Raw genomic sequence first — 25626 nt, 5'->3', positions numbered from 1 at the left:
CTTTTCATTATTGAATTAATTCTGTTTTTTTTCAAAAAAAATAAATAATAATTTCTACTTTTTAAAAATTGCTGCACACAATTTATTAGGAAAATTGTCATGTAAACTTGATTTTAGTAAGTAAAATTACGTAAAATATAATATCCACCTTCCTGGCTCCGGGTACCGATAAAAAAGTGACATTATTTTTCGAAATGACGCACTCAGGAAAATAAGAGAGAACCATAGTGGCAATTTGGGCATAAATAAATCGATTTCGCGGCACTAAAAAGTCTATATAAAGTATAGAACCAAGTGAAGGCTTTCATATACAAACTCCTTCATTGCGTCTCTCTCTCTCTCTCTCTCTCTCTCTCTCTCTCTCTCTCTCTCTCTCTCTCTCTCTCTCTCTATCTCTCTCTGTTTCACTCTCATCCTCAATCTTTGGAACTCACCCTTGTCCCCATTGACACACACGGGCACACTCAACATCTATACACACATGCATTCATCAAAATCTTGATCTTGATTAATGTCCTAATCAACCTTTCAAGATTCATTTAGCTTAACCAGATCAGGTATCCCTCTCTCCCTCTCTCCCTTTCTCCCTCTCTCTCCCTCTCTCTCTCTCTCTCCCTCCCTCTCTCTATCTCTCCCCCCCCCCTTGTGTGTTCACCATATGTACACTTTTGTATGCCTCTCTCTATCTCCGCCTTGTGTGTTCACATCACATATGTACACTTTTCACTTGTGTATGCATATTTTTAGAAATTTGTTTAAGATGCATATGCATACATACGTCAAGATGTTGAAATTGCTTAGAATCTTAGATGCATATGTACAATTGAAATTTTGTGATCAAGAATTATGGTGGGGTGTGTTGTAAATTCGAGCAAAGTGTTGGGTAGTTTTGTCATTAGAAAAATGGCTACCATATATAGGACATGTCACTATTTCTCATGTTTGCTATCTTAGTTTTTTCTGGCTGTATAGTTTGTATAATTAGATAAATGTAGTGTAGCATTTTCTACAAGAAAACATGTCATTTCCGACCGATATGATTCTGACCATTTTCGCAGTCTGCCCAAGGCCATTTTTTTGTGACAGGTAGTAGTTTTGTTGTTAAAAAAGTTTGATATAGAGCTAGTTGAATTATGAGACGATATATATTAGTCTTGAAGGATATGAGCTATAACCACTTCGATTAGTTAGAGATTGATTTTTTTGTGATGGCCTCTCAATAGTTGCATGTGGTCTGTGTCAAGTTACAAGATAGAGTTGGAGTACACCAAGTGATATTGATGGAGTCGATTTGAAAACCAGTAGCAGGAATTTGTATACCCCACTCCTCTTCGATATAAGCTGCGCGTCGAGGGTTTAAACCTTTTATTAATAGAGACATGAGTTTGTTAGAAATGCTAGAAACTTCATCATTAGAACAACATGATTTTTGTAGAACTTTTAATATGATTGGGTAATTTAGGCAGAGTCTGCAGGTTCCTACCCTTAACAAAAGATGTTCAGAACTCTTGCATTCTCGTTACACTTGTTTCCTTTTTACTTTTCAGATTGTAACTTTGCTGACTTCGCTGATTTTATTTGTATTAGTCCCTCTGAACAAAACCAATATAGTCTATAAAATTAAACTTTAACTTCTTCAGTTTCCTGGTTTAAATCAGCAAAGTACTGATTAGGAACTTATCACATATATCATTAATTTGCTAATATAAGAATTAGCAATAAGGTTCGCGTATAGAAGGATATAAAGTTTTTGGTTTCTATGTCACATATTGGTCCGTGAAGATTCCTTATTTCTATACGTGTTCTCATTGTTTTTTAGTGCTGGAGTGAATTATTAGGGGAATTTTTTTTAGCTTCAAGCTGATAATAGGACAGCCGGACATCTCTAATTTTGACATGTATCATGATCTATATTTTGCAGGTACCTTGGTGAGGGTTGCTCTGCATTTGGTTTTTGAGGTTGCTTTACATTACAATGGTCTCCAATGGAACTGATTGTCCACATCCTATGAAGGCAACATCTAATGGAGTCTTTCAAGGAGACAGTCCTCTTGATTATGCACTTCCTTTGGTTATCTTACAGATATGCTTAGTTCTTGTTTTCACAAGATTCCTGGCATACCTTCTCAGACCATTGCGCCAGCCTCGGGTTGTCGCTGAGATAATTGTATGTTCAATTTTTTCGCTGATTATGATAAGCCTTCTAGTTATTTGTTGTTTACTTTTCTGGTATAGATGGATAGATGATGATTGGATAATTTGCAGGGGGGTATTTTACTTGGTCCATCAGCTATTGGCCGTAGCACAAAGTATCTCCACACGGTGTTTCCGCCGAAAAGCATGACGGTTTTGGATACAATATCTAACCTTGGACTTCTCTTCTTTTTGTTCCTCGTTGGGCTTGAGTTGGATCCAAAGTCCCTTCGTCGCACTGGAAAGAAAGCTTTAGCCATTGCTCTTGCTGGAATTAGTGTCCCCTTTGTATTAGGTATCGGAGTATCCTTTGTTCTTCGAGGAACAATCTCTGAAGGTGTGGATGAAGCTCCATTTCTTGTGTTTATGGGAGTGGCTCTTTCAATTACAGCCTTTCCTGTTCTGGCACGTATACTAGCTGAACTCAAGCTCTTAACCACGGATATTGGTCGAATGGCTATGTCTGCTGCAGCAGTCAATGATGTTGCTGCATGGATTCTTCTTGCTCTTGCCATTGCCCTCTCAGGCTCTGATAGCTCACCCTTGATCTCGTTATGGGTTTTGTTGTGTGGTGCTGCTTTTATTGGTGGTTGTATACTTTTGTTACCGCCTATTTTTAAATGGATGGCACAACGTTGTCCTGCAGGTGAGCCAGTTGATGAAATGTATGTTTGTGCTATTCTGGCACTAGTTTTGGCTGCAGGATTTGTAACTGATACTATTGGTATCCATGCATTATTTGGGGCTTTTGTGGTTGGAGTTCTTGTTCCAAAGGAAGGGCCATTTGCGGGTGCTCTTGTCGAAAAGGTTGAAGATCTTGTTTCTGGTCTTCTACTTCCACTGTACTTTGTATCAAGCGGGTTGAAAACTGATGTTACCACAATTCAAGGTCTTCAGTCATGGGGTCTATTGGTCCTGGTCATAGTTACGGCCTGTTTTGGAAAGATCTTTGGTACTTTCGTGGTTTCACTTCTGTGTAAAATGCCTTTCAAGGAGGCTCTAGCTTTGGGGATTTTAATGAATACTAAAGGTTTGGTGGAGCTCATTGTCCTAAACATTGGGAAAGACCGAGGGGTATGATCAAACTAACTTTAAAATTTTTATATGATGCATATTCCTTTTGTTGTTATGAGGTGTTTGCTGATTCAAGTTTGTTGTTTTCAGGTCTTAAATGATCAAACATTTGCTATTTTGGTTCTGATGGCTCTCTTCACAACTTTCATTACAACACCTGTTGTTGTAGCAGTATATAAGCCAGCTAAAAAACTGGATAAGGCGGCATATAAGCACAGAACAGTCCAGAGAAACGAAACGAAATCTCCACTCCGAATTCTAACATGTTTCCACAGCACAAGGAGCATTCCCACTTTAATTAATTTCATTGAAGCATCGCGAGGCACTGGAAGAAGAGGAGGACTTCGTGTATATGCAATGCACCTCATGGAACTATCTGAAAGGTCATCTTCAATGCTTATGGTTCACAGGGCTAGAAGAAATGGACTGCCATTTTGGAACAAGGTGGGAAGCTCTGATTCTACTCAAATTGTTGTAGCTTTTGAAGCTTTTCAGCACTTGAGCAAAGTTTCTATCCAACCAACGACAGCCATTTCGCGAATGGCAACGATGCATGAGGACATTTGTGGAAGTGCAGATGCTAAAAAGGTGGCCATGATTATCCTCCCTTTTCATAAGCACCAAAGGCTTGATGGACAGCTAGAGACAACTAGGAATGATTTCAGGCAAGTCAACCGAAGAGTTCTTGAGCATGCGCCTTGCTCAGTTGGTATCTTAATAGACCGTGGACTTGGTGGCTCCTCACATGTTTCTGCCAGCAATGTGGATTCTGTAATGACAGTGTTGTTCTTTGGAGGACACGATGATCATGAAGCACTTGCTTATGGCAAACGAATGGCTGAACATCCCGGTATAAGTTTGGTAGTTGTAAGATTTGTGTTGGATTCTAAAGTAACAGGGGAAATTATTAGTCTTGATATGACTGATTTCACCAATGCTGAAGAAAAAGCTATCGACGACGAAGTTATTGATGATTTTAAGCAAATCATCTCCGAAAAGAAAATCAGATACGAAGAAAGAGTAGTTGACAGTGCTGCACAAACTGTTGAAGTTATAAGCGAGTTTAGTAAGTGCAACATGTTCTTGGTTGGAAGAATGCCAGAGGGGGAGATACCTAGATCTCTGATGCGAAAAACAGACACCCCAGAATTGGGACCGATTGGAAGTTTCTTGGTATCTCCAGAATTCTCAACAGAAGCATCAGTATTAGTTGTGCAACAATATCACAGTGAAATGTCAATGCATTCACTTGCTTCTCTAAAATCAGAAGATGAAGGAAAAGATGATGGATCTAGTGAGGACATCGATGATGCATAAAATCAATCATCTTGTGCTGATGCAACATACTCATCAGGTTGTATTGTAAGTATGCCAATCATGTGTAAATAAGTAGTACTGGAAAGTAGTGAAATATCCAGTTTCTTTCCCTTATGTAACTGTTCTTGACCCTTGTAAGTTGTATCATCATGTGGTTATAATGTTTCAATGTTCATTAGCATTTCCAGTTTCTCACATGTTTATCGTAGGAGACGTTTGGATGCACCATTAGAATGATAATGGAGGGTAAGGGAATCAGGGTTACCGGGAATGAGGTTGAAATGGAAATCCAAGGGATAAGGGATATGGTGGGTTTGATTACCCATTCAGACGGGATCCCACCACTAAATTGGTAATCCAAACACTATCATTTGGGTTTAAGGTCCGATTTCTGTTAACCGGACACATTAACCATCAACCAAATACCCCCTAATTTAATCTGCCATTTTTTATGTTTCTCTACTTCTTAACATTCAAACATTTTTATCATTCAAACATTTTTATCATCTTAAACTCTTGTTTTTTTCTTGAAACCTATGACTAGAGTGAAGTCTAGAGACTTTATATATTGAAATTACTAATTATTGAAAAATATCTCTAGTGATACAAAGCAAGAATAAAATCTTATTAATTATTACTTATAATGAACCAAAAAATTTAATAATGACATATTAAAAAATGTATTTTTACAAATAATCAATTCTAAAAATGGGTTGACTCGGACTAATACTCGAAAACTAGAAGTCAGCCGATTCGAATACCCGGATACTGAAAATGAGTATTCAAAAAATCGTTCGACACAACGTAAAACCGATTTCCAAGTTTTACAAATTTGTAAATAATATACCTAATACTTAATATTTAATAAATTATGTATATTTTTTCATTTTTCCACAAGTGTTGGGGAGAAGTAGAGTGGATAAAAGGGTAAGAAAGTAACGGCCAAAAACTGGCGCTCTTTTGCAGATAGCTTATCTACACCTACACATACTTAAACCAAACCTTCATATACACATTTTTTATTTATGTTCTCTCCAACAAATTACAATAAAGTTTCAATCTTTAACAATGCCAACTATAACTCTTTCTTCACAGAGTGTTTTCTTGAGAAAAATGGCAACAAATGTACCATCTTTTTCTTGTTTTAAACCTCTCAAATTCAACAAATTTTCTTGCTTAAACCCCTCAAACAAGCTCTTTAATCGCAGTTCTTCTATGTAAGTTACTTGAATCATTAGCCCTTTTGCTTAATTTATTTTATCATCACATTTTATACTTTTTTTGTACACATATTTGAGTGGTCTTGACAATTCTTGTATGCAATTTGTGTTCTATAGGATATTTGGAACATAAAGTTGGGTTTTTTTCGAGAATTTTGGATTGAGGTTGATGTAGAATTGTACATTAATCTGTTAGATAAAGTAAAGTGCATATAGGACTTAATGATGCTATGTGAACTGAATGAGATAAGAGATAATTCTCTTGTATATAGAGCAGCCGGTTAATTCCATTAATTTGAGGCCTTTTTGGAGTGAACCAAAAACAAATCCGTGCGGGCCTGGTACAGAGCGGACAATATCATACTACTGGAGTTATGGCTCACTCGTGGCCCAACACTATATATTGATGAGCAAAATAATAAATTTTGAGATAGTGTTTGTGTAATCACTGAATTTTCGAGAACAATGCGGCTTTGAAGAGTTAAGAGAGGAAATAAGGGGGTTTATGTTGTGTTAGTAAATTATGGTTTAAAAGTTTTTGTTTTGGTGCAAAAAAGTAATGCTGATTATAAGATGTTTTGTTTGTAGTTTTTGGAGTCTGTTAATTGAGGAATGAGCCGTGTTAAGAGTGTTCTCCTTTTGTTTATTTTACTTTGTGATTTGTGTGGCATGTATTTTAAACACAATTTTACAGGAAAGGAAAACGAGGACAAAAAATTAGGTGATCTGAGTTTGTATATTCACTCTCTCTTTTTTTCTCCTAGGTACTTGAGAAAATGTTGCAACAATATGCATGATGGGACATTTGGTCACTTCTTAAGTAAAGTTTCGGATAATCTTCATACCATTGTAAGTTTCTACCTGAAACTATACTAGTTTCGTTAAAGTTAATTGTGACAGCTTGCAGCATTCATGTTTATGCAAAGGGGGTTTATATGTGTGCTATGTTATAATTAGGCTAGAGAGAAAGATATGTTGTAGTTGCTAATACTTCAGTTGGTTCATGTCATCTTTGGATGTAATATTTGTTTGATAAACTCCTGCACTTGAGAAGTTATGGGAAGTATGCTTTAAATCTATTAATATAGAAGGATGATTCAGAAAGAAAGACATTTACAGCAAAGACTCTGTTAGTACACAATATATTTTATTTAGCTATCCATGGCAAATAAATTTATGGAAGAAAAGTGTTTATATTGTATAAATTGTTCGAGTCTTCCTCTCTGTTATATGTGCTAAAATGATATTTTAAAATCAAGTCTCTCTCATAAGTAAAAATTTAGATAGGCATGTGTGCTGTCTAAACTTTGAATTGTTCTCAGGAGTCCAATGTCACTGATTGCAGCAGTCTCAATGCTACAAAACTGATACATGATATTAATGTATATAGTGCTTCAGATGACTCAACTTCAAAAGTGAATTTATCGAGGGAAAGTGACCCCTTCCTAGATACGACATTGAATAATTTCCTAAAGTCTGCACTACTTTGTGGCATTTTCATACTTCAAGCCAGTGGGCAGGCATCTGCTGCTTCTGATTTTGACAGTGGATTGCAATCAAATTCATTTTTTGGGGACCTGAGCGACATTACCACAGGTTTTACTTCAGTTAGGATAATCTCCCTCTTTGTTAAGTAGGATTTATCATTTTAAGTAGAAATTGACATCTATTGCTGATCATTTTTGTTGAGTACTGAACCTTAATGGTGATTCCCTTGCTTTCTATATATCTGTAAGGTACAGGTGCTAATATCCTTGTCTTGGACTTACAATGTTATATATGCTATTTTTGGGTTATTGTTGGATGATTTAGTGGAAAAACATGTACTGCTCTTAGCATGAGTGTATTTTATAGTTATGACTTCTTTCCTACATTACATGGCAATTTGCTTATATATGTGTCGTCTCCATATAAAGAGAAATTTTGGAAATAGGAAGCCCCTTTCTGTCAAATTTGTTGCTCGATGTTATGTATCTTAAAAATCACCTTTCACTTGAAAACTGACAAAGGTTGTAGTTTACCCTAAAACCTTGCCAATTGCTAAAGTGTCATATATGCTGAAAACACTTGTGCCTGGAGTTAAGGGCACTGGCATGGTTTTTCACTGATGCATCATTGCATGAATTTGTAACCTTTTTTGTTGGCTTATATAGTTATATACTTATCAAGTGTATTATTTCATTTGCAGGCGTTCTTGCTGATATTTTTTTCTGAACTGGGAGACAAAACCTTTTTCATAGCGGTAAGAAAGATCCTGCTACTTGAAACTTCATGTTCATGTGATCTTTCTATCATCATTTGTGAAAAGTACTAGATAGCTATCTTGTGCTTGTAATTTTGTTTGTACCTCTGTGAATGCAGGAATGTTTCTCTTAACAAATTGACCCATGTGTACTGTTATTATCATGTAGACATTCAATATTTTATCACGCTGTTTCAAGCATAATTAGTTTTCCATTGCCCTAATTTTATTTTGGCAGGCACTTTTAGCGGCCAGGAACTCATCTGTTGTTGTTTTTCTCGGGACTTTTGGGGCACTTGGGTATGTAATTTGGCTACAGAAGGCAATATTTTAGAAGGCCTCTGCATATATGTAATTCGTAGTTTATTGTTATATTTCAATTACTCTATTTCTGTAACTGAATGATATGTATCATGTTGAACAGGGTAATGACAATAATCTCGGTTGTTCTTGGACGAACCTTCCATTATGTTGATGAAATCCTTCCATTCAGGTTTTACCCCCCCCCCCCTTCATCTATATGTTTAGGCTCTTTTTGTCCCGTATATCCCATGCCCTATGTTTCACTAGGCCTTGCCATACCAAAAGTTGGGAAATGTTTTATGTATAAGTTCTATAGACTGTTCTTTTGGAGCATAGTGAAATATTTTAATCACTAGTCTAATCACATTTAGTAACTTTTAAATACTGAAGCATTTATATGTATTTTACTTCACATTTGGCTTTCCAGCACTAACTGTGGGAATGATAACTGGTATATCAGAAGTGCATCTCTCCTACTCCTCTTGTACAGGGAAAAGGTGTATATTATATTAAAACTTAATGGTATTAAATAGATAAGTCTCTGATTATATGGATTGCAGATTTGGTGACTCTGATTTGCCACTTGATGATATTGCTGCTGTCCTACTTCTGGTCAGTTATATATTCCATTATCTACTATACAGAAACTTTTATATATCTCATGCAAAATGAGAGTACATGCGAACAATTATGATCTTTCCCGAGAAGTCTGTCTATCGCAGACCTCAGTTTAAATTTAGTACTTCACAAATAAGTAATTAGACAGCATGTTGAAAAAAAATATATTTGACTTTTCTTTTGGATAGTTGACTCTTGCGCGTGCTCGCGTGGAGTGGGGTAGGGTGAGGGTGGTCTTTACAAACACAGTGTTCTAAAGTTTATCTTGTGTTTAGTGACCTAACTTCAGATGTCAGTAGAACCCTTTTAGTTGAAATTTTATGCAGCTCTTCACTGTATGTGCAGGTGTATTTTGGAGTTTCAACCTTGTTGGACGCTGCTTCTGGCGATGGTATGAAAGCAGATGAAGAACAAAAGGAGGTGAGATTTCATATCAACTGATCTACTTAGAAATGTCATAGCTTAAAACACTGAAGTAACATAATGCATTCATGAAAAAATAATACAAGCAACTTCCTTGTGTATATTATCGAATATATATAAGAATAATTAACCAAGCAATATCTCAGACCATTAAATGTTCTACTAAAATCTCCTTTTGGAGTGTAACAAATTACATATGTAGAATGATATGGTTAGTGATTTTACTTCTGGGCTTTAACTTCTAGACTCTACTTTGATTACCTTTGTCATAAAATTTGACTACTTTAGAGTTATAGATGAATTTTCTTTTAACACTGCCCGGGTTGGCTTTTTTTTATCAGGCAGAATTAGCTGTTTCGGACTTCTCAGGGGATGGCGCTGGGATTCTGGCTGCTGCCAGCACCATTGTTAGCACATTCCTTCTAGTCTTTGTTGCTGAGTGGGGTGATAAATCATTTTTCTCCACAATTGGTGAGTCATATCATAAATAACTAATGTTTATAGGGTTATTCTGATGATGTCTTTTACAGACATCTTTCTATAAATTACACTTAAAACTTCTGTTTAAGCTTCACACGTAAATTTTTGCATTATATTTTATCTACCTGGTTAACTGGCTGATGACTGATGCATGCAGTGACAGAGTGGTCTGTACTTGAGATTAAATGGCTTATGACCTTAAACTATATCAGAAAACTGTGTGCAAAGATGTACAACTTAATTATATGTAATGTCTGATGTCATGATAATTTCTCTATAACTACAAGGTGTTTCTGCCCTAGAGTCTTCATTTTTTAAACTTTAATAATTGCCGATTTCAACACTTGGACATGTGCACATGTAATATGTTGGACACTTTCAGCGAACTCAGGGTAACACAGGAAACACATCAGTATCTTTATCCTGTCTAATATATATCCAACCTTTTAAGACTAGGATTGTGTCAGTACGACTTATGATTGACTGTTGGATCCTCTTGCATCACAAGTACACTACAATATTTGCGCCTCCAGTACTCACCAATGCAAGTCTTGTTTTTCACAGTTTTCTACTGACAGATGCTCGTTTTCTTCTTATGCAGCACTTGCTGCGGCCTCTTCACCTCTTGGAGTCATTGGCGGAGCACTTGCTGGTCATGGATCTGCAACTTTGGTATAAGCTGCACTACTTTAAGAATTCATTCCTCCATATGACAAATTTGCAAACTAACTGAATGCCTATATACAAGGAAAAGAGTGTTCTGTTTAACAAAAGTTTGTCCCTGCAAAATTTCTCGTAAGAGAAATAAAAATATTAAATGTGACTTTAAGTTTTATATTTTTGAAAAGGAATCTAGCTGGATTGGCAAGCAAGTATAGCTGTAACTATGTTATTTTCCTCTGCTTCTGGACTTTCTCCTAGAAAATTAGCTCTCCTTGCAGCATCTCAATTTGCAGCCAAGTCATGTGTTATCTAATTGTGTTCATGTATAAAATAGTTTATTAATTTGAATCATATAACAAATATAAGAACTTCTCAAATATTCTTTTCACATGCTATTATTCCATCAAAAGCAATATCCATCAAGAGCTCACTCTATCAATGTTCTCGTGCAGCTTGCGGTTCTGGGAGGTTCTCTACTAGGGACATTCTTATCAGAGAAGGTGAGATTATTATATAATTTAAACACTTGGCCTTATATTATGATATACATGACAGACATCTTTATATAGACAGGGTCAGATTCTGGTAAAAACTATAAACTTAAATAGAAAACTGATATTAACATGCTGAATCCTTGTACAAAACATAAATCCTTGCATGGTGTTATATCCAAAATTTGGCATTGGATAGACTCGGGTCAAACGCGGGCTGGTTAGAGTCAAACTCGGCGTAGCAAAAGGAAGGACGCGCCCAAGCCTGTAGGACGCGTCCACCACGATGGAGGTATTTAGCAACTGCGGTTTTTTAGCAATGAAGGTTGGGGTACGCGTCCAGAGGATTAGGACGCGTCCTGTCTCTATGGAATGTTGTGAGGAGTAGTTGTTGGAAAAATAATGCAGGTTTTATGAGGGTCAGGACGCGTCCGATGTCTCAAGACGCGTCCTCTGTGTGGTAGATGTATTTTCGAGGATGGGCTCAGGACAAAGCACGCATGGAAAGGAGCAATGAAGAGGTATTTTTACTAACGTATTTGTTGCAGGTACTCTTTGAAGAATTCCCTTCTTGAGACGGTCAAGGAGGGGGATGTCCGTGAAAAGCTTGAAGGCCTCCAGGGGTATGCCTGATGATTGAAGGCCTCCTCCTGTATTCAACGGGTGTCCTCGTTGGGGATGTGGGGTTTACCTTGGTGTGTGCTTTGGGAGCTCTGTTCTTGTATTCAACGGGTGTCCTCGTTGGAGAACTTTGGAGTCATCCTGCACTTTGCACCCAAGAGCTTGGGATCACCTGTCCTGCTATCTGGTGGGTTATCCTCATTCGGGGGACAGGGACGCGTCTGGCATTTGGGGTGAACCGTGGCTATACCTGCGTTCGTAAATCAAGGGAGATAGCTGTAGCGGAGTGTTATCCTTGCGCAGGGAGATGCACTATCCGTGAAGTCCTACGATTACGGATGAGCCTTGGGCCTTTGCGGTTGGGCCTCATAGTTGGACATTCCTAAAGCTAGCAGAAGATGGATATTGGATGGGCTTCTATTGGGCTTAGGAGTAAGAAGTCTCAATGCATTAGACTTCTTCTTCTACGAGAACTACGTCAGGCTTGATCCCTATATAAAGGGTACGTAGGCACATTGAGAGGGTAAGAAGTTGAGAGCTGATAAGAGAGCCACCACTTACTCTGATCAATCTCAGCCTAAAACAACTATAAACCACCACACACCGCTTAAGTTTCCAGTAAAGAACCACCGTCACAGATCTTAGTTCCGGCGAAAAACCTCAATCTTTGTTGTTACCAGATTCCTCCGTCAACAAATTGGCGCTAGAAGGAGGGGTGCTAATTAAGGTCGCAATCTTAGGAGGAAAAGATGTCTTACAATCGTGATGGAAGTTCTTATGATGGAAGTGACAGCAGGTCAGAAGGGGAAGGCGGGGGGCGTTATACTCGCCACGAACCTTACGTTCCCAGAAACATGGCGGACCCACCAAGGGCTCCGGATGTGGGGGGGACACCTCCAGTTCTCATCAGCAATACTGATATATTGGAGCAATTATATCGCATGGGGGATACTCTTAACAGTTTTAACTCAAGACTGAACACGGTGGAGCGTCGAAGGACGAGGAGAGGTCGTCGTTTCCCCCGTCACGGTCATGCCTTGGGGAAAGCCCCTGTAGTTGAGGGAGATACCCAGGGGAGCGGGGATAACCCGCGAATCACTCCGCGGCGTTTGCAATATTCTGACGATGTAGAACCTATTGTAGAGCTTGCGGACGAGGACACTGAAGGCAGAGAAAGGCCTCACCTGGGCAACCAGGTAGTGCCACACCCGCATAGGTCTGGACGTACGATGGACGAGCGTCGCCGTGTGGAGAACGCTCAAAGCCAAGACGAGGAAGGAAGGGATCTTTCAACCTTGAAGAAGAGGCTTGGCATAAGGTTGGAGGACGACGATTTGAGGATGTTGCTGGTAGAATGGCAAAAGGAAGGAAACGCCGGAGAAGCGAGGCCCCGTGATACGACGCGTGTGCCCCCCGCATTCCAAAGGGATGACGGGATGCGGCACCGCGAACACGAGCGTGCCCCTCCGCGAGGAAGGCCCGGGAATTTCTACCGGGGATATCAGAGGAATGGACGAGGAAGAATGGGATATCAATACGGAAGAGCCCCTTACAATGGTAGGAGAGGTGGCGCGCACTCCGCTGGAGAAGCCCCCGCCGTTATTCCCGTAGCTTCTCACAGCGTTGCTGGTAATGGGTCTGGAGCGCGTCCTCATGACCAGGACGGCGGGCGGACTCAAGTAAGAATGCAGAATAATGATGAAATTCCGCGACACGGTCAGGATGAACCTCGTGTACGGGAAAACATTCAGAACCAAAATGGTAATATGCCACCGCCGCAGCCTCAAGGTGAGGGGCGGCGAGATCCTCCGCCGCACCCGGGGGGTAATCAAGGGGAATTTCAGCAAGTCGCAGAGCAACCCCAGCAGCCTAATGTTCAAACCATTCCTGGGGTAGGGACGTTTAATGTGAACGACCTCAAGCGGTTACTCAACCATCTTGAGGGAGGAAGAGTAACGGCGACAGCGCAAGCTCCTTCTCCTTTTGCTGTTGTTGTGAGGGAGGCGCAATTGCCCGCGGGATACCGGAACACAACCAACGACTTGCGTTTCCACGGGAACTCTGATCCTGTAGAGTTCTTGGGGCGTTTTAACATTGAAATGGATGTATATCAAGTACCTGATTTGGCTCGATGCCGTCTCTTGGCAGCCACTTTCAGAGAAGGTGCTCAGCAGTGGTTCCAAAAGCTTGGTCCAGGTGTAATTACGTCCTGGGAACAGATGAAAACTTTGTTTTTGACACAATTTCAAGCCGCGGTGAAGTACACACCACCTGTTACCACGCTGGCTAATGTGAAACAAAAGGAAGGAGAAAGTTTGACTTCATATTTCAAGAGGTTTAACGCAGAATCTACTTTGGTGAGGGGTGCAACTGACGAAACGTTGAAAATATTGCTTATAGCTGGGTTGCGTGTGGGGACGGATTTCTGGAAACACCTACAAGGGAAAGACCCAGTGTCATTGGCAGATGTGCTCGCACAAGCGGAGTCGTTCAAAGCAATCGAGCAGTCGCTTGCAGAAACAAAAAAGAATGATGATACCTATAACTCCAAGGGGCGATCCAAGAGAAGGGACAGATCTGTAAGTCCGGGTTATCGGCGAAACGCCAGAAGCCCTAACAGGGTAAACGCTGTGAGCTCGCGAAGAGAATGGAGCCCACCATCGAACTACGAGAGAAGAGTCAGCAATTATACCCCGCTGGCGGCGTCCATTGATCATATCTTCGAGGTAAATAAGGACAGGGGAATCTTCAAGAAGCCCGACCGTCTAACTTCATGGCAAAGCAGAGATAAAAAGAAGTACTGTGACTACCATGAGTCTACTGGCCATGACACCCACGAGTGTCGTCACTTGCGGGATGAGATTGAGGAATTGATCAAGGCTGGACACCTAGGAGAGTGGATCGACAAGGTGAAGCGACGCAGGGGACTTGATGACAAGGGAAAAGATGAAAGACAACCCCCGCGGGCGGAGGATGTTGAGAAAACGGCGGAGGTCAAGTTTCAGAGGGCCGGCAGCATCAGGGCAATTTTTGGAGGACACCCTTTTGTTGGTGACAGTAATCGAGCACTTGAAAGAAACGCGAGAGAAGCGCGACATCCACCGCTCACTAACATCCACAGCTTGGAAGATAGACCCCCGAAGGTCTTTAAGGGGGAGTCCGCTGATATTACATTCAGGGAAAAAGAATCTAGGTGGGTGCATCATCCTCACAACGATGCGCTGGTGATTACCATGCTTATTGGGGCAATGAACGTACATCGAGTGTTCCTGGATAATGGGAGTTCTACAAACATCTTGTACTATAGCACCTACAAAAAGCTGGGTTTCCCAGATAGTGACATGTATTTCGAAGATGCGCACGTCTATGGCTTTACGGGGGAAGCAGTGAGAGTTATGGGCTCAGTCAGACTTCCCGTCACGCTTGGGGAAGGGGCTTTGTCGGTTACTCAAATGATAGATTTTAAGGTGCTAGATCAGGATTCCGCGCACAACGTACTGGTCGGCAGACCTTGGTTGCGTGCGTTCAGGGTGATAACCTCGATACACCACTTGATGATAAAGTTCCCGACGCCAAACGGAGTTGGCAGCCTGAGAGGGTCACAGTATGAGTCACGTGACTGCTATCACAAGGCTGTCAAGGAATTTCGCAGAAGAAGGTATGAAGGGAAAGGTCTCCCAGTTGAAGATATAGAAGATATTCATACAAAACCGGGTGGAGAGGTCCATGCCCACTATTTTGTTGAAAATCCCGGAAAGGAAGAAACCAATACCTCTGGGAACTCTTTTGTGATGCAGGGACGTATTTCGAAAATCCGTAGTGTAGAAGAAGTGGTGGCGAGTCACACAGGGGGAATCATGCGGAAAGAGGTTAACGGGGAAAAGTTGGAAGGGAGAAGTGAGATTTTGCAAGGTCTCGGGGATAACTGCAAGGTTGATGCTCCTCAAAAGAAGGATGCGCCCTTGAATGAAGTTGAGGTTGATGCTCCTCCAAACGAGGACGCGCCCTCAGATGAAAAAGTGGGAATTGAAGACCCCCGAGACTTTGATTTCGATTTGGATCCCAGGATCCCTATGCTTATCGAAAAAACGGGACCGGCCGAAGACACAATATCTATTCCAGTTGATAAAAATGACCCAAGCAAGGTTTTGAAAGTGGGATCTCAGTTGGATGAGGAGATGAGAGGAGGTCTTACCCGCTTTCTAATTGCAAACCTCGATGTTTTCGCATGGAGTCATTCAGATATGATAGGGATCGACCCGGAAGTAATGTGTCACTGTTTGAATATCCACCCGAATTGCAAGGGCATACGTCAGAAACGTCGTCCAGTAAGTGGAGAAAGGGCGATAGCATTAAAAGAAGAAGTAGACCGGTTGTTGGAAGTGGGGTTGATCAAAGAATCGTTTTACCCCGAATGGCTTGCAAATCCAGTACTGGTGAAGAAACCGAATGGGAAGTGGAGGACATGTGTGGATTTCACGGATCTCAATAAGGCCTGTCCCAAGGATAGCTTCCCGCTGCCACGAATTGATCAGTTGGTTGACGCGACGGCAGGGCATGCGTTGTTGAGTTTTATGGATGCATATTCCGGATACAATCAAATTCCGATGTATGGCCCCGATCAAGAACATACATCCTTTATTACAGACAGGGGGTTATACTGTTACATAGGAATGCCTTTTGGCTTGATTAATGCTGGCGCGACCTACCAGCGGCTGGTAAACATGATGTTCAAAGACCAAATCGGGAGAACCATGGAAGTGTATGTGGACGATATGCTGGTGAAATCTAAGGTGACAACTGACCATATCAAGCACCTGATGGAGATGTTTAATATTTTGAGGAGGTTTCGTATGAAATTAAATCCACAAAAATGTGTGTTCGGCGTGGAATCGGGAAAGTTTCTCGGGTTCATTGTCAATCACAGGGGAATTGAGGCCAACCCCGCGAAGATCAAGGCATTATTGGATATGAAGTCACCCACTAATGTGAAACAGGTGCAGAGTTTGACTGGGAGGATCGCCGCGTTAAATCGATTTGTTTCAAAGTCGTCTGATAGATGCAAGGAGTTTTTCAAGGCGATTAGATTAGCTGGGAAAGACTTTGTATGGACGTCAGAATGTGAAGAGGCTTTCAAAAGAATCAAGGAGCAACTGGGGCATCCTCCCATGTTGTCAAAGCCATTGGATGGGGAAAACCTAATACTGTACCTCGCAGTGTCTGAATATTCGATCAGTGCGGTTCTGGTAAGAGAGGAAGACGGGCAGCAATCACCAGTGTACTACGTGAGCAAGCGGTTACACGACGCTGAAACTCGCTACACAAATATGGAGAAACTGGTTTATGCCCTGATTCTTGCGTCAAGAAAATTGCGGCCGTATTTTCAGGCCCATAGAGTCGAAGTTCGTACAGCATACCCACTGCGACAGGTCCTGCACAAACCGGAGTCATCAGGAAGAATGCTGAAATGGGCTGTGGAGTTGGGACAGTTTGATTTAGAATATGTGCCTCGAACAGCGATAAAAGGACAAGCCTTAGCCGATTTCTTGTTGGAATTTGATTCTGAAATTGATGACAAAGCTTTGGTGATGCTATATCCACCTCAAGCCGAGGAGTCTTTGGAGGAGTTTCCACATCCTTGGTGGATCTTGCATGTGGATGGGGCGGTTAACAATGGAGGAGCAGGTGCGGGCATAGTACTTGTATCTCCGGAAGGCCACCACCTGATGAGCGCAATTCATTTCAAGTTTTATGCAACTAATAATGATGCGGAGTATGAGGCGCTGATTAATGGCCTGAAAATCGCTCTGGAAATGGGGGTGCGAAACTTAATTGCAAGAAGTGACTCAGAGTTGGTAGTGAATCAGGTGAATGGGGGATTTCAAGCGCGAGGCCCGCGAACAGAATTATACTTGAGACGTGTACAACGCCTGATTGGAATGTTCAAAGAAGTCAGATTGGAATGCGTTCCGCGGGAGAAAAACAGTAATGCGGATGCTTTGGCAAAAATGGGGTCGCAACAAGAGGCTGTGTTGTTAGGATCCATCCCTCTTGAAATCCAGGAGGTTCCGAGTATCCCAGAGATAGAAACTATGCAAGTGGATGAAGCTCCCAAGGAAACATGGATGACGCCCATTCTAGCTTACATTCGCAAGGGAACACTACCCGAGGATAAGTTTATGGCTCGTCGACTTCGTTATCAAGCCGCAAGATATGTGATATACGATGAAGTCCTATACAAGAGAGGGTTCAACCAACCTCTACTCAGGTGTGTTGAAGAAGAAGAAGGAAATTACATCCTAAGAGAGGTGCATGAAGGAATCTGTGGCAATCACTCGGGGGGTAGCTCGTTGGCAATGAAAGTGTTGCGTCAAGGGTATTATTGGCCCACAATGAGAGAAGATGCTACAAATTTCGTCAAGGCATGTGATCGCTGCCAGCGCTTTGCAAACTACTCGTCTATGCCGGCTACACTCTTGACGCCTATGGCAAGCCCATGGCCGTTCGCCATGTGGGGAATCGATCTTATCGGAGAATTGCCGAAAGCTAAAGGAGACGTCAAGTATGCAGTGGTTGCGGTCGATTACTTTACTAAATGGGCGGAAGCTACGCCACTGGCTACTATCACCGCAAAGAAAATCAGAGATTTTGTTTTCAACTCAATTGTATGTAGGTTTGGAATCCCTTACAAGCTGGTCTCCGACAATGGGAAACAGTTTGATAGCAAGGAGTTGCGACAGCTGTGTGAGGAGTTAAAAATCAAGAAGGAGTTTGCGGCGGTCTATCATCCTCAAAGCAATGGACAAACAGAGGCTGTTAACAAAATAATAAAACATACCCTCAAAACCAAGCTGGAAGAACGTAAAGGGAATTGGCCTGAAGAACTCCCGAAGGTGATGTGGTCATACAACACTACACCGCGATCTACTACGGGAGAAACGCCGTTTATGCTGACTTACGGTTACGAAGCTATGGTCCCCGTGGAAGTTGGATCGGGATCACTTCGCAGAGACTGTTACGGGAAAGAGGACGCTGAGGTTAATCAAAGGCTTCATTTAGATCTCTTAGAGGAGACGAGGGAAAATTCTCAGCTAAGGCTAGCAGCATATCAGCAGTGCGTCGCAAGGTATTATAACAAGAAGGTAAAAGGACAGTTGCTGAAGGTGGGGGATTTGGTACTTAGGAAAGTGATGTCAAATACAAAGAACCCCCAACATGGAGTGTTTGGAGCTAATTGGGAAGGACCGTACAGAATAAAGTCTATCCTGTGGAAGGGGACTTATCACCTTGAAGACATGGACGGGAAGCTAATTCCGCGAGCTTGGAATGCGGAACATCTCCGAAAGTATTACCAGTAAGGCGTGGCTTTGGCCCCTTGCATATTTCTTTTATCATTTTGATTTATGCTCAGTTTATAGGCTAGAATTAAATAAATTCCTCCTAGCCTAGGGGGGTGGTGCATGTACTACTTACTCTGGGACTAGTTGAAGGGTCATTTTTTCAGAAATAATTTCCCCACAGAGCATAGTAGTCGTGGGACTGGTGCACTTTTGACATCAGAGCGCATTATAAATAAAGTTTTGAAACAAACAAAAATCTAATATATTTGCTCAAACTGCTTGGTCTCATGACGCGTCCTAAGCGTAGGACGCGCCTTAATCTAGGGTTTTATATGAATGAAACACAAGAAAAATGTACTATTTCCAAGGACGCGCCCAAGTTATCTTGGTTGATGCTCCTTTGGATTGAATGTTACTATAATATTGACAACATAAGTAAAAAAGAAAAAGTGCTTGTCAAAGACGCGTCCTGCGGGAAGGATGATGTGTTTTGGATCAAAGGTGAGGCGCGTCTTGAGTGATAGTTCTATGTGGATGTTGACTGAGGTAGTGGCTGCTAAAAGGATCAATAGAACTCGAGTAAAAATGTAACTAGGCAGTGTACTATTTCCAAGGACGCGCCCAAGTAAATATTGGTCGATGCTCATGATTTAAAAGCAAAAGCAAGTCCCTACCAAGGACGCGTCCTCCCTGAGATGAAATATTTCTAAGAAAACATTAAGGCATGTCAAACAGTTAGGACGCGCCCCGTCGTGCTTTGTGCCTTGGTTAAACACACAAGTACAGTGTAATGTCGTGCTCATGTACTTTCCAAGACAAACAAAGACGCGTCCAACTAGAGAGGACGCGCCCATAATGGATATTTGCTTGACGGGAGTAAAAATAATAAGTTAATCAAAGGAGACGCGCCCTAAGTATGAGGCGCGCCCATAAAAAAAAAAAAAAAAAAAAAAAAAAAAAAAAAAAAAAGGAGAGTGCAAGTGGATGAAGTTCAAAAATAGTCTTTACAATTTGCAAGGCTTCAAAGGGCCTGCGCCTTTAAGGATAGTTTAGAAAAAGTACATGAAAAACATAGGACGCGTCCTAGGCAACAGGCGCGTCTTAGGGCTTGTCCTGGTCATTTGCAGGGGGAGGTTGAGTTTGGAGTGGAGCAGGCTCAGGGGACGCGTCCTCCTCCTCTAAGCCTAGGAAAATCCTCTTGTTTTTGATGGAGTCTGCGGCCCTTACCCTGAAATCGTTTACCCATATCTGGGTATCTGCATCAAACTTGGAGAATGTATACTCTGGGTCGTTGGCAATAAACCCAGAGCACCATTCCTCAAACCCAGCCTGGAAGCCGTGCTGGTAAACGAGCTTTTTCTCTTCTGTCCACCCATGCAGCCTATCATCATTCAGGATGTCGAGCTCCAGCTGCATGGTGGAGTTCAAGGTGATGACGCTGTCCACTTGTTTTTCCATTGCAGAGACATTGCCTTCCAGAACAGCTTTTTCTGTTTCTAGACGCGTCCTCTCTCCCTCCAGACGCTTGATTTCAGTATCTTTTTCTTGTGTAAGCAGGGCAATGTGTTTTTCCAGAGATTTGACCTTGTCTTCGGCCTGGCTCTTTGCAGTATCAGTAACTGCAAGACGCGCCCTGAGCCTTGCCGCCATGTTGGCACTCTGTCTGGCATGAAGGTGAAGCTCAGCAGCGGCCTTCACCATGGCTTATTCTGTTTGTTGCTCTGTTCTGAAAGTCCAGCCTCTGACTTCATCCTCTGAAAAATCCCCAACAGAGGACGCGCCCAGGTATCTAAGAACGAAGGACTGATCGTCAGGAATGATCTTTTGGCGTTTCGAGGGCGCGTCCTCCCCCTCCTCAGGAATTTCAAACGCGGGAGTCTCTATTATCTTTGGAGGAGGAGAAGGAGTTGCAGCAGGAGGTGGGGTTTTTGCCTTTGAATCAACCTTTGTGGGAGCTTGTTTCCTTGCCCTTAGTTTTTTGGAAGCCCCAATTGCGAACCCTTTGGGGAGTGAGGCCATATCTGTAATATAAACATTGAAAGGAATTAGTTAGGTACAAGGAGACGCGTCCTAAAAGTAGGACACGCCCATTTCATGATATAAAGGACTACGTGCATGTCAGATATAAATGAACATAAAGATAAATAAATGTATGGTAACGACGCGTCCTAACAGTATGACGCGTCTTACCTACGACGTTTTCTATAATAAGGAGACATGCCCGGGGGGTAGGGCGCGTCCAAGGTGATAGTGCATATATGAAGTAACTTTTATAAATTATGCTAAAATACGATGCGTCCTAACGCCGTGACGCGTCGTACGTACAATGATTTCTTACCATGCTCTAAATCCACCTTCTTGGTGATGTCTGGCTGAATAATTTCTGTGGCTTGGAACCCTTTGGACTTTTCAGAAGCAGTAAGGATAGGTTTCCCATTGTGGAAATCTCGAAATTTGCAGAGGGAACCCACTCTTGGGGACAAAGCTCCTATTTTCTTCAAGTTCTCCTCGGTGATCATGTCCCTGAGGTTGAAATGTTTTTCAGCATACTGTAACACCTTTTCTGCTCTCTTCTTCTTCTTTCCTGCAAGCTCTTTCTGGGTCCTTTTATCTAAGAGAAGGGAGGATAGGTTACAATAAAGAAGACAAAGAAAGGGGTATAAAAGAAAAGGCGCGCCCTGATAAAGGGGACGCGTCCTGAATGGTGGACTCACTTGGTTCCAAGTTAAAGCGAACGCGTGTCCTTTTGACATCATAAATATAGAAGAATGGCTCCTTCCAGTCTCTTTCGTGGCTAATCTTACCTTCATTGAATCCCTTGTTGTTCAACCATTTGTTGACTACCAGGAAGTGGTACCCGGGAATTGATTTCCTGATGCTGTAAAAGAAGCTGAATTCTTTCATTGAGGGCGCGCCCAGCCTTAAGTTATGGTACATGATGAACAGAGCCCAAGCTAGTTTGTATGAATTTGGTGATAATTGGACTGGAGCTACGTCGTACCATTTTAAGATTTTCTTAATGTATGGATGCAAAGGCGCGCCCACACCCAAAGAAATTAACTTTGGGGTAAGCACCATTCTGGGGATCCTTTGGTTCCCGACATTAAAAATGTGCGGCCTCATGGTTCGAAGAGGGCGCGCCCAGATTCCCTCCATGTCATAGTACTTCATGTGCCATTGAATTTCCCAATCGGTTGTCGTCGAGTCAAGAGCTACGCATGCCAGCTTGCCTTCTCTTTTTCTTCTAGCATTCTTCTCTGCCTCAGTTAGAGTGTCAAGCCTGGTCCAGTCACAGTCCACTTCAACATCTGAGGGATTCCAATGTTCCAGAGGGGAGTCTGATTTCTGAGGGGATACTGGATACGTTTCGGGGTCAGGAATCCTCCTTTCGAATTCATTCACGCTGAGAGGTGACGCGTCCTGAGAGGGAGCCGAGCCTTGAGAATTTGACGCGTCCTGGGAATAGGACGCGTCCTCGCCTGAAATGGCTATTTTTTGGGGTTTTTGGCTTGTGGTTAAAACAATTTCGTCGTCTGTCCAATCTTCAATGGCAGCCCTAGTATCGAGAACCGGAGTTCTTTGCCTTTTGACTCCCTTCTTCTCCATTCTTGAAAGTATGGGAACATGATCCATGGAGTCAGAACTGGAATTGGACATTATTGAGGTTTTTGATTTAAGGGAACAGAAGACGCGTCTTTCTGCTCTAAGGAAGGAATTCGTCCTGTGGATGTTGGGAAAGTCGGGTTTAAAAGAGATCAGGTGTGGGGAATAGGTTCCAATACGCTTGTTGAGTGCTTTAAACGGGTGAAATGGTGAAGAAGAAGACGCGTCCTCCAGCTGCAAAAGAATAAATAACAATTTGAGGACGCGTCCATGTTTTTTAAAAAAAAAAAGAGGGAGAGAGAAGAAAGGGAAAAGAAAGATGGAAGGATATTTGGAGGGCGCGTTTTGAAAATCTACCGCAGGGGGGTGTGCTACAATGATGCGTCCTAATAAACCTTTGGTCCTATGTTACCTTTGTTTGGGACAACTTGAACATGTCTTAAATTAGAAAATACAGGACGCGCCCTAACAGAAAGACGCGTCCTACATGATTATAATAGCGGAATGTTAATCGACTGTTAATTATTTGGGGGAAATATGATGAAATCCTAGAAACATGTAGTTGGGAGATCAGGGAAGCAAAATATGTTATAGTTACAGATATATACACATATACATACAAGGAGAGCTAAGAATGGTGCATGGAAACTTGAAGCATATGAACGGGTTTTTACTCATTAAACTCGATTTACTTAATTAAATAAGAAGGTAAAGGAAGATTTGTATACCTTATGAGTTGGCGGTTGGATTGAGCTAAAGAAGTAGGGAAATGGCTGGATAGATCACCGGAATTTGGACCTCGAAACTCCTGCTTGAAAAGGTGGCAATGGCGGTTGTATGAGAGAGAAAAAGAGATGGTAGTGGTGGTGTGGTGCAACTAGGGTTTTTATAGAAGAAGGATGACCCTAAGGATGACAGCTGCGCACCACATGCAGAGGGTGAAGTTAAGACGCGTCTTCCCGTCGTGACGCGTCCATATATTTTGAGCCAAATTTCGCTTGAAAAGAAATTCTAATTTTGTTTTTAACTGCAAATGGAATTTGGGGGGTAGTTGTTATATCCAAAATTTGGCATTGGATAGACTCGGGTCAAACGCGGGCTGGTTAGAGTCAAACTCGGCGTAGCAAAAGGAAGGACGCGCCCAAGCCTGTAGGACGCGTCCACCACGATGGAGGTATTTAGCAACTGCGGTTTTTTAGCAATGAAGGTTGGGGTACGCGTCCAGAGGATTAGGACGCGTCCTGTCTCTATGGAATGTTGTGAGGAGTAGTTGTTGGAAAAATAATGCAGGTTTTATGAGGGTCAGGACGCGTCCGATGTCTCAAGACGCGTCCTCTGTGTGGTAGATGTATTTTCGAGGATGGGCTCAGGACAAAGCACGCATGGAAAGGAGCAATGAAGAGGTATTTTTACTAACGTATTTGTTGCAGGTACTCTTTGAAGAATTCCCTTCTTGAGACGGTCAAGGAGGGGGATGTCCGTGAAAAGCTTGAAGGCCTCCAGGGGTATGCCTGATGATTGAAGGCCTCCTCCTGTATTCAACGGGTGTCCTCGTTGGGGATGTGGGGTTTACCTTGGTGTGTGCTTTGGGAGCTCTGTTCTTGTATTCAACGGGTGTCCTCGTTGGAGAACTTTGGAGTCATCCTGCACTTTGCACCCAAGAGCTTGGGATCACCTGTCCTGCTATCTGGTGGGTTATCCTCATTCGGGGGACAGGGACGCGTCTGGCATTTGGGGTGAACCGTGGCTATACCTGCGTTCGTAAATCAAGGGAGATAGCTGTAGCGGAGTGTTATCCTTGCGCAGGGAGATGCACTATCCGTGAAGTCCTACGATTACGGATGAGCCTTGGGCCTTTGCGGTTGGGCCTCATAGTTGGACATTCCTAAAGCTAGCAGAAGATGGATATTGGATGGGCTTCTATTGGGCTTAGGAGTAAGAAGTCTCAATGCATTAGACTTCTTCTTCTACGAGAACTACGTCAGGCTTGATCCCTATATAAAGGGTAAGTAGGCACATTGAGAGGGTAAGAAGTTGAGAGCTGATAAGAGAGCCACCACTTACTCTGATCAATCTCAGCCTAAAACAACTATAAACCACCACACACCGCTTAAGTTTCCAGTAAAGAACCACCGTCACAGATCTTAGTTCCGGCGAAAAACCTCAATCTTTGTTGTTACCAGATTCCTCCGTCAACACATGGATCACATGAACTATACCTTAGGTCAAAGACGACGAAATCCATATTGGAACTTTCATGACTAAAATGTGATCCTCAAGAAAAACAAACTTATTTTGAAGAAGTATATTCCTTTTAAATAACAAGATATCTTTTTGTTTCTATACCAACAGGTCATTGCATATGTGGGAGGTTCTCTGTTTCTAGTGTTTGCTGCATTAACAGTAATAGAGATTGTACATTCATAATATCTTTACTAATCGTACAATATCAAAGATTCATGTTTGTATAATTCTTTTAAACTGTAACCTTCTTTCGAAAATGTAGCTATTGTATACTATTAATTCAAAGTTCTGCAGATAGTGAAACCTCACTGGTATTATCTTGCATCAGTGATCAACCTAAACTAGTACTTTTGTAGCTACTAGCTAATGCTTTCTTCTCTTGCTAACGAGAGATCGACCAAGATGTCGATGTTCAGTTATAGTCTAGGCATAAGTTTGAGCATCTTATGATCTAACATTTTCAAGAAAGACCTGCAGTTTAATGTTAAAACCTAATTTCCTTTTCAAAAGGATGCATGTTGCATGTTAGTGTTACTATTCTTACGTATTTTTGTCAAGATTCGAACCTTCAACTTCCTGCGAAACAGATGTAATACTGCCCCAGGAGCACTGGTTTTGAGTGCATTTGAAAACTTTTTGACTCCCAGAAAATGCTTTCATGATTTTGTTTGCACAAAACAGAATAAGAACACTAGTGTTGAAGAAAACAATGGTCTGATTTGGAATATTAAATGCGTGTGGAGAAGTGGTTAAGGGAGAGGTAGAGGAGGTGGCACGAAATATGCAGACGTGGC

The 25626-nt window shown here is 41.9% G+C and overlaps 2 protein-coding genes across 2 annotated transcripts; both read left to right on the top strand.

Moving 5' to 3' along the window:
- Positions 1-316: 316 nt before the first annotated feature.
- On the top strand, positions 317-4774 carry LOC141668049 (cation/H(+) antiporter 18-like). Its single transcript, XM_074474731.1, has 4 exons — positions 317-557; positions 1922-2167; positions 2266-3267; positions 3358-4774. Exons 2-4 carry the CDS (start codon positions 1976-1978, stop codon positions 4582-4584), a joined length of 2421 nt encoding a protein of 806 aa, XP_074330832.1. The 5' UTR covers positions 317-557; positions 1922-1975; the 3' UTR covers positions 4585-4774.
- A 753-nt stretch (positions 4775-5527) lies between these two features.
- LOC141666801 (GDT1-like protein 1, chloroplastic) lies at positions 5528-25199 on the top strand. Its single transcript, XM_074473001.1, has 12 exons — positions 5528-5801; positions 6569-6653; positions 7127-7411; positions 7993-8046; positions 8285-8346; positions 8471-8539; positions 8910-8961; positions 9313-9387; positions 9732-9861; positions 10472-10542; positions 10986-11033; positions 24941-25199. Exons 1-12 carry the CDS (start codon positions 5653-5655, stop codon positions 25013-25015), a joined length of 1155 nt encoding a protein of 384 aa, XP_074329102.1. The 5' UTR covers positions 5528-5652; the 3' UTR covers positions 25016-25199.
- The last annotated feature ends 427 nt before the right edge of the window (positions 25200-25626 follow it).

The sequence above is a fragment of the Apium graveolens genome, chromosome 6, assembly GCF_009905375.1.
Source record: "Apium graveolens cultivar Ventura chromosome 6, ASM990537v1, whole genome shotgun sequence".
NCBI lineage: Eukaryota > Viridiplantae > Streptophyta > Magnoliopsida > Apiales > Apiaceae > Apium > Apium graveolens.
Note: the sequence above shows the minus strand (reverse complement) of the source record. Positions and strands in the feature narration are given on the sequence as shown.